This window comes from Anguilla rostrata, chromosome 10, assembly GCF_018555375.3.
Source record: "Anguilla rostrata isolate EN2019 chromosome 10, ASM1855537v3, whole genome shotgun sequence".
In the NCBI taxonomy this organism is placed as follows: Eukaryota; Metazoa; Chordata; class Actinopteri; order Anguilliformes; family Anguillidae; genus Anguilla; species Anguilla rostrata.
In genome coordinates this window covers 44,407,079-44,423,238 of record NC_057942.1, presented here as the reverse complement: position 1 = coordinate 44,423,238, position 16,160 = coordinate 44,407,079, and the positions used below count along the sequence as shown (strand labels likewise).

At 40.6% G+C, this 16,160-nt stretch overlaps 1 protein-coding gene across 11 annotated transcripts in view; it reads right to left on the bottom strand.

The window, feature by feature from the left end:
• LOC135233645 (polypyrimidine tract-binding protein 3-like) overlaps nt 1–16,160 on the bottom strand; it is a 32,852-nt gene that overhangs the window by 12,584 nt on the left and 4,108 nt on the right. For 8 of the 11 annotated variants that reach the window (XR_010323898.1, XR_010323899.1, XR_010323904.1 and 5 more), the window contains exons 2-5: nt 6,583–6,664; nt 1,398–1,544; nt 972–1,139; nt 384–494 (exon numbers count right to left, since the gene is read on the bottom strand). Coding sequence is in view for 4 of the 11 variants with exons in the window: in XM_064297421.1 (XP_064153491.1) it covers nt 384–494; nt 972–1,139; nt 1,398–1,532 (414 nt within the window). In the remaining 7 variants the exon portion in view is untranslated. Of the gene's footprint in view, nt 1–383; nt 495–971; nt 1,140–1,397; nt 1,545–6,582; nt 6,665–13,314; nt 13,465–16,160 lie in introns of those variants that run through there. The other 3 variants (XM_064297422.1, XM_064297424.1, XM_064297423.1) reach the window with 3 other exon arrangements.

Sequence of the window (16,160 nt, the reverse complement as noted above, 5' to 3'; positions counted from 1 at the left end):
TGGCGGAATCTCTCCCACATGGCATCAGACAGGTTTACTCTGATCTGAGGACGCTGGGGCAACAGGGGGAGACCCAGAGGAAGGAGTCACATGACCAACCCAATCCCTCATTGTCTGACGTTCAGCTTCTGAAGTCTAAGAGATTTAAGTAATAATTCTGTAACACTGCTGTCCTGTAACAAGGTTACAAGACGGGTAGAAGTAACCAAGCAACAAGCCTCTCAGACAATTTAATTAATTACTGTCATCGGATGCAAAGTGATACTGGCATTGCCTCGGTATGATATTACTAAGGAAACGGTATATTACTAGGATATTTAATCCCTGCATGCTTCCACCAGCACACAGCTGTAATATACGGTGCAGAGTATTCCAGTACTGACCAGTTTGGCATGGTGTGCATTCCCTGCATCACTGTACTGTAGCAATGCCTGGAACTGGTTATTCTTGGTGAAAGTGATGATCTTCAGGACTGTCCCGAACTTTGAGAAAATCTGCAGTGGAACACAATACAATGTATGAACACAGTACAGTTCTCTAATGTACTTCTCAACATTGGCTTGGCTTAGAAGCAGCCATTAGAAGCAGCCATTTAACAAAAACACCCAGAGCAGACAACACGCTTGACTAAAAATATTACATGGTTTAAAATGATGGTAAGATTGAAAGACTAAATTCTAACTTTCACAAACTGGGCTGAACATTACCTCCCCTCGTACATCTAAAATGGAGTAGCCACCGGGAGCCAAACCATCCACATCAATCGTTCCCGTTACCACGGACAGGCTGTCTGGTGCTTAAAAATAAATAAATAAATAAGTAAATCTATCTATGGTGTGTGATTGCCCAGATAGGGCAGCCCATGGTCAATTCCAATGTCCTGTCATGCTGTAACCTTGACTCTAAAAAATAGTGCTATTTAGACTGCCCTTTATAAGTGAACAGGAAATGAGAGGTGTGGACAGACTGACCTGGTGCAGCACTTCCAGAGAGACAGGGTAGAACAGGTTCTCCACAATGATACGCAGCACCGGGCTCTGGCCTCCCATCATCGTGCCATTGCTGGCCGATGCCGACCTAGACAGACTCATACTCCCAGAATGCACTGCATTCGCTGTCTGCAGTGCTGCACTTGCTCTCTGGAAGAGATGTTATTACAGTCATTACGCATTTAGCGGGCAGCCCCATCCAGGGCTATTTGCCACGCTAAACGCTAGCGCAGCCAGGCGCGATGCAGTGTAAAGCAGCACAGCACACTCACTCCCTGGCGTGTCCGCTACATGCTAAACGCTAACGCAGCACAGTACACTCACTCCCTGGCGTGTCCGCTACACGCTAAGCGCTAAACGCTAACGCAGCGCAGTGCGATGCAGTGTAAAGCAGCAAAGCACACTCACTCCCTGGCCTGGCAGGCCGTCGGTCTTGAGCTCGCGGTGGTTTGAGTACTGGACGAAGACGGGCGGGTTGCGGAGCTGGGGCGTGGTCGCGGTGTAGTAGTTCAGCATCGCTATGGCAGCGTCTTCTGAGGCCATTTCTATAGAAGCCTGAGTGAGGCGGAACAGCAGAACTGTGCTAAACTGACATCAAACGGGTTTCACTGAGCTGCAAAGCTGGACACACTGAACCAAAAACAACAACAATTTTACATAAAAGTGTGTCCACATGAGTCTCTTTCATAGGTAAAGCAGAACCTCAAAAAACTAACTGCAAACTCAACGGTCAACCAAATGGATAAGAAACTAAAATTTCTTAGAAAGTACCACATTACCATGGAAAAAAACAGGTATTAAATGGGAAATGTCGCACTATACAGTAAGAGGAAAGAAATGCATATACAGGTACAATCAAAATAAGGAACATGCCATTGCACTATTCCTAAAGAACAGAATTTGGGAAGTGGACAGTTTTTCAATTTTCCACAAAAACGCCTGTAGACAAAAGAATTTCAATGTGAAATCTGATGTTAGGCACCATGTGGAGAACGCACTAGAAGAGGAAACATTAATGCAAGCATGTGTGAAAAGCACTTGACTAGAAGATTACACTTTCAGCGCAAAAATTACTCGTTACCTCCAAAGGGAAAAGTGAACAGGCTTCTACAGTGTTCTGTTCTGACAAGCTGCCATTTCAGCATTGTTCCGTTCAAATATGAGCTATAACATATACAGCGTCTCAAAAAGAAGACATTATATAAGACAAAAACCCTCTCCTGCTCTTTAAAGTGATATATCCGAATGCAAATGCACCAGCCCAGTATTTAAAGGCATCCCTGAGGTACACTGTGGGAATGAATGTGTAATTAAAATGTCCTAGAGAGTGTCTGCAAGCTCTTAGTTTCAGCTTCACAGGGGTGTTCTGAGCATCACTAACCCAGCCATCTTTGGTTTCCAGAGCATTCCAGGAGCAATAGGAAAGTTACGTTTCCCAGCATGCACAGCGTGTCCAGTCTCCTGGATATCCCTTGAAGGTATGACACAAGGAACACGGCAGCAACAGCCTAATGCCTACTTAGTTTTGTTGTTTCAAGTTGTGTAATTGTTGTATTGCGTATATTCTTTAAATGTATCCTCCATCATGTATTTCCAGATTATTTTTCAGTTGTTTTATTTTTTTAGTCTCTGCTCACTACATAACTTAAATACACAGTGATTGCTTTATTCATAAAGAAGGTGACTTTGATTACAGTTTCACACAGATAGAAATTCTGTACATTTGTTTGCTTATGGCTAGAGGTCTGTTTCCTTTGACAGGTGTGAAAGCTTTATGCCAGAGAGCCCACAAAAAACAAAAACATTTTAGTCAGTTGGAACTAAGAACACATGTCCTGGAATGCCCGGCTGTATGCAGAAGCACTAATTTAGCGATCTCTGCAGCCGATGTGGGAGAGCGTAGAGAAGCACACGCTCTGCGCCGAAGCATGTGACATCACCAGCTGCTCGTTTTCACGCTGCTGCTGCGGGTTGCGTGGGAATCGGAAGGCAGGCAGGTCATGCGCAGATTTAGCAAACAGACTGCGGGCACCAGGCAAAACTGCCGTAGGCACGAGTGTGTGAATGAACGGTGTGTGTGACCTGTGATGGACTGGTGACCTGTCCAGGGTGCGTTCCTGCCTGTGGCCCAACACACTCTGGGATAGGCTCCAACACCCCCATGAATCCAATAGTCAATTAGATGTTCACAATTATGTTGCAAATCATATTTGAAAGATGTGAGATTATTTGTGCTGTTTCAAAGGATATGCCTGCACTGTAGTGCTTCAGTGCTATCCTGAGGGCACTAGAGTTTTTTGCTGAGGCTAATCAAACTGCTCTGCACATTCACTTCAGAATGAATTCTGCCTGAACCAAGATAAGACGCAGGAAGAACCAAAACACAAGATCCTGCTGACACAGGCAAAGAGTCAGACTGCAGTAAAGACACAACAACCGGAGATGTGGACATTCTCTGCCCATATCTAACCCCTATTTGACAGGCCATGTTGACCGATAACCGCCTCCTTTATGTAAATAATATCTTAAATTCAAACTGCAACCAAGTTTCCACATTCATGGAAGAAATAGATGAGCACTGATGTCAGAAAACACACAAGGCAGAAACGTCACTAATTTTATTTGTGTAACGATTCAACTTATTTTATTATTAAGTAGAGAGCATGAGTCTGGGACACATAACCAGACACCGTAGATTAGTTTTACAGAATAAAATTTAATAAAAGCAGGGCGTGCTTTTAGAAAAAACAGTTCCTGGTTCCTGAACTCTGTCTTTTCTCAACATCCAACACTGGCTGAAAAAAAATGTCGCAAAAAAAAGGCATTTTGTCATTTTAACTCACACTGAGAATCCCGCAAAGCTGACATTTTCACTTAACTTACAGCATTGGAACCAAATATTATCGGTTAAGAGTGCAATTAACACTAAGAGTTGAATTAACACCGGATATTTTAGTGTGTGTCTCAGTACTGTCCTCCCCTGTTGAGTTATGGCAGCCTCTTTCTGACCATTACAATCACCTTCAATCTAAACCATAAAATTGCCACTAAATGCTTTGCAAATATTACAGGGTTGTAATTTACTAAAATAAGCTTGGCCTTTCCAAGGTCCATGTGGCAAGTATGTATGATGAAATATTATATCCTTAAAACAAACACTTTAATCCGACATTTACTTCTGTTGGCAAAATTAAGCGATGTGTTTTGACAAACTGGAAAAAGAAAGTGAGAGGGAAAGCACCAGTTTCCGAGATGGCGGTGCGTGCGCTGACTGACGTGTTTTTATTGGGCGAACACGGAGGAAAATGAAGCGCTAAAAATAGGCCACTCCGGGCCTGCTTACATCAGCTGACCGAGAACAAACAGACAATGACTGGCCTGCTCTCTCAGCGACCCCGTGTTTCCATAGCGACATGCGCATGGCTTCTTCCTCGCATCTGTCATCTTGTTTCCCAGCTACAAATCTCGCGTTTCGAATGGGATTAAGGAGACCTTTTTCAGAGTTATGAGGTATCCCGAGACATAAAAAGGGGAAAAAAGCCTTTATAACGGAGTGAAAATGACCTTTCCAGGGTCTCACAAGCAGGGTTCAACAAGCACTGCTATCTTATAAAATGCAGACTCGGTCATTGCATGAGATACATCTAGGGAATGTATTCATGCTTTCAAACACAATCCCATGTAATGCTTGCATACCCACATGAGTACTATATTATTCAGAACTGGCACACTTTGAACATAAAAGACAGATTAATTGTGTTATTTAAGGGAATTTGAAAGCAAGGGGCAGTCTGAAATAATCATGTTACTGGAAAAAGGGAAATTAACTCATATCTCAGGTTGCTTTGATCAATACATCTCAGACAGATTCACTTAAATATGATACTGCAAGACTCCCTCTCTGATTATTTTGTTCACATATATATGATGCTTTACTTACATTGCTTGTTTTCATTGAGCACCACAACTGATAAAAGTCCATAGGCCTTTTCAAAGAATACTTTGTTTTGTTCAGCAGCATAGTTTGCTGGTTTGTAAATATAGGCAAATATATTTCCTTAACATTATACAAGTGGCAGTGCAACTCAAACACTAGATAGGAGTATGATAATGCCACATTTAGGCCCCAGAATTTGTTATTTACTGTTATCGTTATTATTCCTTGGAAAAACAGCATCTTAAGGGACAGCCAACATGGCTTTTGCATGAAGTCATGCCAATAAACCTTTCAACAAGCTACCAAGTGTTTTGACTCAAACCAAGCTTATGAAACTACCTTTGGACTTTACTGAGTATCCCATGAGACATTCCTGGTCAACGTGAAATGAGCAGGAATCGCAGGATGCATGTCATAGTGTGTCTGCATTGATTGTAAGGTAGAATACAAAAAGAAATCTTATCTGAGAAAAGTATTATGGGATATGGAGTCTCACAAGAACTGATGTCAGGACCTCTGTTTTCCCTCATTTACATAAGCATTAAATAGCAAAATAGTTACATTTGCAGACAGCACAAAGCTTTGCATGCGGGACTGAACACTGAAACAGGATCAATTTGAGGAAGACTTGGAAGGCATAGTTGACAAGAAATTCATTAGGATCTAGGTACTGTGCTGTAGCAACAGGTTAACAGGATGCTGGGTTATATAGGAAAAAGTGCAGAATATAATCCAAAGTTGCAGTAGGTAGCTTTTTTAGAAAGATATCCGGGGATGGTCATGTTTAATTGGCAGCTATCATAGGGCTGCTGTGAGAGGTCATTCCACATCGTGAACCTATCAGCAATGACACTGACCTCGCGCGTTCACAAAACAGTATGCATAGCCAGACACATTGATAAAGAAAGTTTCACCAATGGTGGACAAACGACCTGCTCCAGAGAGCTATGTAATGGCAAAAAATGAAAATTGGATAGAGTTCGCTCTAAAACTAGAATAAAGATCAATAAAGTTGAGGAATAAGTCTCCTCAGCAACATACCTAATATAAGACAACAGTTGTCTCACTGGGTAACTACTAACAAATCATATTATCACCTGTTGAGGTCAGGTAGTAAGCCAAATCATATCAGTGACAATTTTGATAGTATTTTTAATGTTCTGTTGTCCTTTCATGAGGGTAGGTATACAAAATGGAATCCCTGTTGATGATGCTTTTTGATGATAAAATAAAACACCACAAATGAGTTGACTGGAAAAAAAAAAAAATCAATGATGCAAAATCCAATCACTGAAAAAACCGAAATGAGACTGAAATCAAATCAAGAGGAAGAAGGCCTTTTACAATAAAATAGTTTAAAAATGCATAATTTCAGGGAGGATGATAAACACTAAACTTCACAGTAATCTGTAAACCTCCATAAACAACGTTATATACATTTCTGTTCATGCATAACACAGCACTCTTTTAATCAGATACGAACGGCAGAGCACGTGAATAATTCTCCTGTCATCGCTACTACATCGTAGTAGTGACATTGTCACGCTGGTGTACTTCTGTGGAAGTTTCCATAGTGATGACTTTGTAATCAGACAGGCAAATTCGAAATCCTCACTGCTGAGAGATAACACTGGCAGGGCCCAGGAGTGACAGTACCTGTGTATGCAGACGAAATACAACTGCTCATGGTAGTGCGGCCAAAACGGGAACCAGAAGATGAAAGCTGCTCATGTCCTTTCTGAAACACAAGAATACAGAAAAATATAGCCCATTGGTCATAGACACGCAAGTCACTTTAAATAATTTAAACCCTTTTAAGCCCAGTTTTTCATTGCGTACAGTGACATGTTGCAGATCTTGACAATGTCCGGGAGGTTCCATGAATGTGTCACAGATTCTTTAATGTAAAATGGCAACTAAGGGGATTCTGGAGGGTGGATATATTGCACCCCTCCAGAACAGATATTATTGGTACAACCCGTACTCTGAGACGAGAGGATTTCCTGGTTCCCTGCCCTGTCAGGCTCCTGGGCTGAAGAAATAGCATGCAGAAACAGGAGAGACGACTTTTTGGTTTTCATTTCTCCACCAAGAGCTTTGCACCCGAGGAAATACTTTATAAATTAACTTCCTCATTCTCTTTGCTCAGTCGTTCAGGTAGCTCAGCAGTTAGCTTAACTGAACATGGCAAACTAGTATAAATTTTGCGAACTGACTGGGAATTACACTTTAATGAAACAGGAAATACAATAGCACAGAAATAACCAGGCAGAAAGCTCGGGTTAGGGTTAGGGTTAGTTACTTGCCGGCCAGTTGCCACTCAATCAATAAAAGACTGGCCGTGTTTATCCAAGTGAAAACTGAGTGAAACTACTGGTACAGTAATGATTTATTTGCACGTGATAAACCGATTATAGATTGTGTTGCCCATGTTTATATAAGTGTTTCACTAAGCAGAAATCCATCAGAGCTCTTAGCAAAACTATGTACCGATGTGCTTAAGGGAACACAGTAGTGTAATATAGCCAGTTAAAAGTGTTGGTCCACAGGGTATCTGCATAATGTTACCTTCGATTTCACACACATAATCCTCACGGCTTATGAAATTCCACCAAACGAATGAGTAAAAAACAGTCAGGATTTCCACAGAGTTTAAGATATCAGCTGATAAAGCAAAACGGCTCGGCCTCGCCACCTTTAGGGAGCGATTCGCTCGGCACTGGCCCTGAGGCCGTTCCCGTTCGCTTTCGCTGTTCATCCTCTCCCCTCCCCCTCTGCACATGGAGGATCTTCCCCTTCAGATGATGCTCCAGTCCCTGTGGCTGTAATATGCAAAAGCTCAGCTATCAAATTACCCTTTACAGCCAGGCCCATCCCTAATGCCTCTCTAGATTTCATCTTGTGAGAGTGAAATGGATTTGCGCAGGTAGACTGTGATCAAATCCGAGGTAGGAGTGGGTGGCAAAGCCTTTCCAGTCTACAGAGAAAGGGCTATGCTGTCATTTACCAAACAGCACTTCCCTGCTCCCCCCCCCCAGGGCTATCCTATTACCATAAAATGAGCACTGGTGCTACAGAATGACTGGATGACATGCCATGGTTCACCAGACCCTTATAGCAAAGTGTTTTTCATCAATTAGAAAGTGGCTCTGTTACACAGAATGCTTCCATGGAAAATATAATAATAATTAAAAGTCATTTTATTGTATATACTTGATTTGAGATGCTTGTTTATAAGTGTGTTGTCTTACCCTCCAAAATCAGCCATTAGATTACATTAAATTAAAAATGTAGGGTTTATCTTTGATCTTCGTATTTTTCTGCGCTCATACAGAATGATGTGGCAACGGTGTCACAAACTGAATAGAATTTCCCGATGGTTTCTCCTGTATTTAAATTCCAAAAAAAAAATTGTTTAATTGCATTTAAATAAAGCTTATGGGAATATTAAAGGCCTGCTGTGTGTACACTAAACAAGCACTGCAATAATATTTTACATTTTAATATTAGAGCATACACTTCAGTCATTCAGAAATAAATAAATAAATAAATAAATAAATGAATAAATTAAATAATTTGTGAATTCCCATGCTGAAGGAGATGCCATCTGTTTATATTCATAAAGCCAAATTCAGAAACACGGTAAACTGGAGCAGCCTTCAAAAGGACACGCAACAGCAACCATTACACACTGCGGTTGATTGGAGGAGAAGCCCAAACCTCATAAAAAAAAATAATTAAAAAAAAACACTTCAGATCTTTGAGCTCTGGACTCAACTCCCATAATTCCCTGTGCACCACGTTATGTGGCAGCTGGCATGAGCAGGATGGCACACTGATCTAAAGGGAAGAAGGCTCTGAGCTGTCACCAGGACTGTTGTGCCAAGCTGCTGCATTGCAGGATGTGCTGTCAGTGTCAAACTCCTCCTCTTCCTTCTACCACCAACTTCACTGCAGAAATCAGCCAGATGACCAGTCAGTGCCTGACGTCACTATGCAGTGTAAAATCACTCGGATTGGGACGGTGTTGAGTGAGCAGTGAGTGCTGCATCACTGCTAAGCTTGCAACCACAGGACTGTCAATCAGCTACACAATAATCAAGGCTACCAGGTCCCCAAAAAGAACATTCTAGACATTACAAAAGATAAGGAGAGAAAAAAACCCCATAAAACTGAGACGGGCCATTGCTTTGGTTACTGATAAAGGCCACAAAGACTGGCTAAAAGATTAGTTACATACGCACAGTCATTTCTACAAGGAGACAGAAAGCACTCCGACTTCTAAACAGAGGATCCAGGGGAAGGGTCATTTCCTGCTGCTACCGCAGAATAACTGAGGTTAACCTCTATAAATTAGCCAAGGAAACCGGTCCTGTGCTGACAACCTAAGCTTCCTCCATCAGGTAAATTAAGTATAAAAAAAGAGAGGCAACATACCGATATAAAATAGTTATAATGAACAACAATGCCATGAACTCCCAATGCATCAGCACTCAAATTTCAGGCAGAGAACAGAAATTCACTACAGGGTATGGAAAACTTCCTTTTAATTTTAATGCGATATGCCTCATTATGAAACACCACAAAAGTGATGTTTAATAATTTGCTATCCACTGCAAAACCTTTGGAAAATAAAAAAAGAAAGGAAGAAAATCTCCATAGCAACAAAGTACACCAGGCACTAGTGGATTACAGTGAACAGAGCTTTACCGGTCCCTCCGTGTAGCCTGGAGTGGAGGTAGTGTAGAACGAGAGAGCAGAGAGAGGAAGGTGAGGGAGTGGTCAGGTGAACTTATCCTCTTTAGGACCAGGAAAATGTACAGAATTGAGCCCCCACTGTGAGAATATAGCAGAGCCAAATTAGGGTTCAGTGAATTACTATTCACACCCTTAATGAGGCTACAGAGTCACATAGTGAGGCAAGACCGAAAGATATGTGCCAGTCAATTCCATAATAACTGTTTGGCATACGTACTAATATACATTTATTAAAGTGACACTTCCTTTAGCTAAAGAAAAAAGAGAGAAAGCCCAATAAATGTTTGCAAAACCAAAGAGAGAAATGTGAATATGAAATGCCATATTATAGGCAGCCATGCTAAAATACGATGACCTCCCTACATGTTCCTTAATCAAAAGCAGTTTTAAACAAGCACAGAGGGCACACTGTGCTGGGCGCACCAGTAAACATGAGCCGGCTACAGACATGACACATCCCCCTCTTCCCTTAGACTGCAGTCCGGCAGCACACAAATCAGAACCCCTGGATTCAATCAAGCAGCCCAGATGCAGCTAGCCATTTAGTCTGTAGTATTATCCATCAATTTTATTTTTAAAATTTCTATCACACCAGGGTTTCCCAGGGTGTTGAACAGCTATAATCAAGTTGAAATTCAGGGAGACATAATTGAACGAGTTACATATAGCCACATAAAAGCACAGACAAAACTGATTTAATTGGATTTCAATAAAAAGCCATTGTTTAAGCTTTTCTGCTGTAGAGAAATCGACACTAAAAGCAAATACAAACTGAAGGATCTAAGCTGAGAGAATAACTTGAGCTAATCTAAGCCACAGTATATCTGGGTATATCTGCCAGTAGTCATACATGTTCTGAGTGCAGAGAACATACTGGCACATAAGATTCTAATACCTGTTCAAAGAATAGGGCTAATATGTTCTGACTGCTATCTGGCAATCAATATACCTCTATTGTATGAGATCAGCACTACACCCTAGAAATCATATTCCATGCATAATCAAAATGACAGATCTACTCAATATAGATGAAGGGTACTACCGTACACTCTGAAAATGTGCTGAAGGCAAAATGATAAATTAAAAAAGAAGGAAAAAGAAGGTTTCTGACCAAAAGCTCAGCTCTCTTAATGAACATCTGTAAAATTTGCAATGGAGAAAATGTGCAGATCTACTCAATATAAAATTTAAAAATTCATAACAAATGTTTTATCTACAGGGCCTGAAATTTTACTTGTGTTCCCAGTCATATGTGTCTATGGACATGCATCCCACTTTTCCAACACATCCTCCTGCTTAAGGGGGTAAAACAAGACAAACGGGAGAACAAGGCCGTCGGCGTGAAGAGAAAACGTACACTTCACATCACTGAGGCGTCAGACGCAAACGGGTATTGATCTTGTGGAGAAACACTCCGTCTGTAATTTAATCTGGACTTCACTGATTTCCAGCCTTTGTGCAGACGTCAGCCATGTTAAAGACTGGATCAATATGGGTCAGGCTACGTACGGACCGGGCCAAAACCAAGACATACAAGATTAATTCCAGCTGTTCTAGCAGGTTATGATACAGTAATCTGCATTAGTGTTTATTTTAAAAAAACAGAAACTGCGGTATAATGGGGAGAGGGAGAGAGAGAGACAGACAAACAGAGAGAGAGAGAGAGAGTGAGAGGCAAAATAACAATAAAATCTGTAAATACTATTTCGAATAAATACCCATACCAGACGTCCCATTCACAATCTCATTATATAGTCCAAGCAATTACATTCTGCATTTATATAACTACACTCTGTGTGTGTGTGTGACTAAATGGTTCAAATCGATCCAACTAAACTACAGATTAGTATTACCTTAGAAAATGCCATCCTGGGAAACGTTCACACTCTGCACTGCACATCCATTCAGATGTAGATATTTACTGAAACATACTGCTTAAACTACAACTGTACTGCACTCACAGGGACTCGAAACAGCAACCTTCTGGTTAATAATGTCAAGAGTTAATAAGTGGAAAAAGTACTACCTGCTGTTGGTATCTATCTGCTATCTGACTGGGATACACAGCCAAATTCTTTACAGGCTGCAGTGCCTATCACACACCACATAGTACTTATTTAATGCACATAAATAATGCTCATCTTAAATATATAAACAGTGCATGAAGTGTGCATGTAAAAACCATCTTATGTGTTATCTACGTACAAGCATTCTGCACCAAGATGTATACACTGATATGCTGTTGCAACAAAAAGAACTTATTACCAACTCAAATCTCCAGGCCTGACAATCCTGGAGCAGTTTTTTCATAAAGCTGCAGTCGCTTTTCTGCAGAAAATATTAAATCAAGCTCCAGGCATTTCACTACTCACCAAAATCCAGCATTTGTTTCAGGAAAGTTCCTTCACAACAATTTATGAGAGCGCCGGCCTTGAGGCATAATTTGAGGATTGAATCAGATTTATTTCTCCCGCATTTCTCTCTGGGTTCTGAATACAGCCACTGTCTGTTATCAGAGTCTTTTCTGTTGCATTGTTCTGAATAGTAGCTCCATAAAACCTGAGTAGTAGTATTTCAACAAAGATATCAGTAAAGAACTAGCATAACTTTACTGTACAGTCATTAGGGAATGGGTCTCAATGCTACTGATAATATTGTGGGAAATTGCATTATATTCAGTAAGACTTAGAACAGATCCACATGGAGTTCAGCCTAATGTTAAAGTGCAATAGTGTAATATTGTCGCTGTATTTATACCAGTATATACCAACAACAATGTACTAATTTGACAATGATATATGCTCAACCATGAAATGGGATATGAAATATGAGGTGGTCCCCTCACATATGTGAAGCTCCTAAAAGCGAATCATTGTGTTTATTCTACTTCAACAGTCTGTCTCAATATGTAACAATTATGTCCCAATTACATACAAATACGGCTATTAAGAGCTCACTGGGGCAACACACATTAATCACCTTCATAAATATGTCAGATTAAGAGAACGTGAACTAAATCAACTCAATGGACTCGATCAACTGAAGGACAGTAAATCAAAATATTATTCTAAGGTTGTGCATGACAACACAAGGTAAACACAAATCAATTCTGTGCCTCATGACAAAATATCAAAATAGTACAATTTTATTGCATTCAACTGTAACTATTCGTTATCTGCGTTTCTTTTGTGCACAAAGACTGCAGCATTATCTTGTGTTATCTCAGTCCTGACTGCCAACCGTGAGAAAATGGCTTAAGGGGAATAGCTTTTGAGAGAGTCACTGGAAGGACCACATGGGAGACAAACCGGGAAGAAGGCGGAGTCAAACAAGCAGTTAAAATGACATGTAAAGACTACGATTCAGAAGAATGCAAGAACAGGGCTCCACACCTCCTGCCGTCTAGCTAAAAACGGCATAAAACACCAAAGGAAAGAAAAGACATTTTAGATAAATAGGACATTTATCACATAATTGCAGGCTTGCTTTACTGAGTTATAACTGTTCTCCGTATAGCAATTTATGTTTTATGAAGTTAATTTAGAACGACAACGCAAGCTGAAGTATATTAAAAACAACAGTCATACACACAGAAACACAGTATAATGGCTGGGAAAACTACGACTGTACCTGAGACACCCGGGCAGCAAACTAGTCCTCTGTTGCAGATGAAGGGTTATGAGAGGACAGGTCGAAGGAGAGAGAGAAAAAACAGAGAGAAAAAGAAGAATATTCCGTCCAGGAAAGATACGAAAGAGAGAGAGGAAAAGAGGAGAGTGACTGCCTGCGGAACAGACGGGGAAGAGCGTGGAGATGGGTGAGGGGGTGAGGGAGACACACCCACCTAGACTGAGCTGAGTCTGAGGGGGTGGGGGGTGGGGGGAATCTGTCCCGATAAAAATTCCAATAAAAACATGAGGAAAAGAGTTCATTAGTGCAATCAATCCCCAACATCAAACTTTTAATCTGGCTAAGGAAGTTTTTTTATTCTTGTATTCTATTCCAGAGTTTAATGATGTTCTGAGGAAACTACAATACCCATGATTCATAATGGTTCCTGTTCCTGTTCAGACAAAGCCTTGTAATCTGAAGACATAATGGCTGTATTGCAGCATACTGGATGTTTTAAGTTTGAAGAAAATTCTCATGAAGGATATCATGTATTAAAGCCACTTAACATCAGAGTACAAGCCGTCGAACTTGAAAGACTGTAAATGAATGAAGTCCTGATATTGGGCAGGTAAACCCTTTGGTAAGTAATAGTGTCTGGCTACAACCAAAATGGATGAGACAGGATGTATAACAAATGGCACAAAGGCATGAACCATACAGAATTTAAGTGACCAGCATGGTTTGGGTAAACCAAAGGTGTTGTCTGTTTATTATTATGTGCCACAGACAAAGAATTCACTGAAGTAGTGCTCGAAACAGTCAGCAAACAATGAACCATCGATGGCTGTCCATTTTGTTATTTTCTCCTGCATGACATGAATCCCCTGCCAAAGACAGGAAACCCTTATCTTGGAGGTCAAGTCTGCTTTCATTCCAGCTCCACTGGTAGAAGATGTGCTGCATTTATATCTCTGTGTTTTTAGAACAGACCTAGTGAATCAAATTTCTTCTGTGAGAAGGCAGACAATTGGGCACCTGGTCAGTCGATATGTGTACACAGGTCTGTGGACCCGGGCGGCACATCACTGAATCTTTCAGATATTTACAAATAGGTCTACCATTTCCCACCGGCTTTGTATAACAGCTGCATAAATACTACATACTGCTACGAACTTATAGCGAACCTATAATTTACCTTTGATTTGTTCCAAAATTTTGATTTGACTTTGATTTGTTCCAAACTGCAAATGAACTTGCAAGGAAATTAATGTTTTTCGCAGTATGATCCCTTTAAGACTGCCACTTGGTCTCATAGGTCCCAGATAAGCCCATTGTTTAGGCTACGTTATTTTCGGTTAATTGTTTAGTTAAATCCTACGTTTAGAGTTACAGTAGTGGGTTCATAAATGACTTCGGCCTGCTTGATGTGCAATACTGAATGATTTATACTGCCTTCATGCGTTGGACGATCGTTAGTCTGTTAGTATTTTTTTTTTTTTTTTTAGTTACCTCACGCTTTTATTAATGCACCTGTTCTTGCAAGCTAACTTGAAGCCATGTGTCTGCTATCAACTAGCCATGTCAACAAAGCAGTGTATATGTGAGAATAGGTTAATGTTTAAATATGCATGGCTCACGTTTCAGCAAGCCCAAATGCGTGAGGTGTAGATTGAAAAAATGCGTGCTGTGCTGCTTGCTTTCATAAATAAAATAGGTGACTAGTCACAAAAACTTGCTTCCATTGTGCATCCATTTTTATTTTATTTATTGTTTATTTCTGACAAAGAGCACTTGAATGCATGACATGTCGAAATTACAACTTCCTAATATGTAGAGACAGCAACGCCAATAGAAACCTATGGAGAGCACGTTTAGAGTATATATTATAATATAATATCTATAATACAATATAATAGGTAACGAGGATCATAGACATATATATGTCTATGATGAGGATCACCCAGAGAAGGAATGGTTTGACCCCATGACCTGGAAGTGGTGTGCCAATTATACTGGAGGTTTTGGCGCGAAGGGTGGTTGCTATTTGAAGACGGCCGCCTCCTGGATCTGTCTAAATGACTTAAGTTTGGCGTTTAGCGCTCACAGCTCAGCTGTCGCGTGTCTCTCTTCACTGACTATCATTCAACTGAAACAACTATATTGCGCAAACCCGGACACAGACGACACGCGAAGAGGTTTTTTTTTAACCTTTTAGACAATCAAACTGAACAAGCTGGATGCAGCTAAGCTAGCTAGTGAAAGATTTCGTGACCAAACGGCGAGCTATCCTGTCGCGGCTACGACGGTGGGGACCACGTCGTGTCTGAAGAAGCTGTGGCGTCTCCCTTCAGCAGCGTTCTGGTAAAGTTACTTACTCATTCTTCTTTTGTTCTTCTGCACGCCAACCTGAGTTGGTTTATTACAGAGATATTTATGTTTAATGCCCCTTTGACAACAAACCCTTTCAAATCAACTCTTATATTTATTAAAATTGCTGGGTCTTGTTATATCAGTGCCCAGGGTAGACGTGACAGTTAAAACCAATTTAAGTGTGAATATTCATTTAGCATTTCCAAATGACTGATAATGAGAAACACAAGCCTTCAGCTTTGGACAAAAACCTGGCCCTGAACAGACCATAGCCTACTGTAGCAACAAGAAAAACTCTAGAGAAGTAGCTTTGAACAAAATTATAAAAAATAAAAATTACTCCTGCAATTCCAAGACTGTGAAGAGAGTCCTAGTCTTTAACGGTTTGTCAAATAAAAAATAAAAAAGTAATCTCCAGTTAATGTGGAAATCTCTGAAAAGTGTATATGTAGGCCTATATTTTATTCATTAAATTTTACAGCCATGTTGAAATA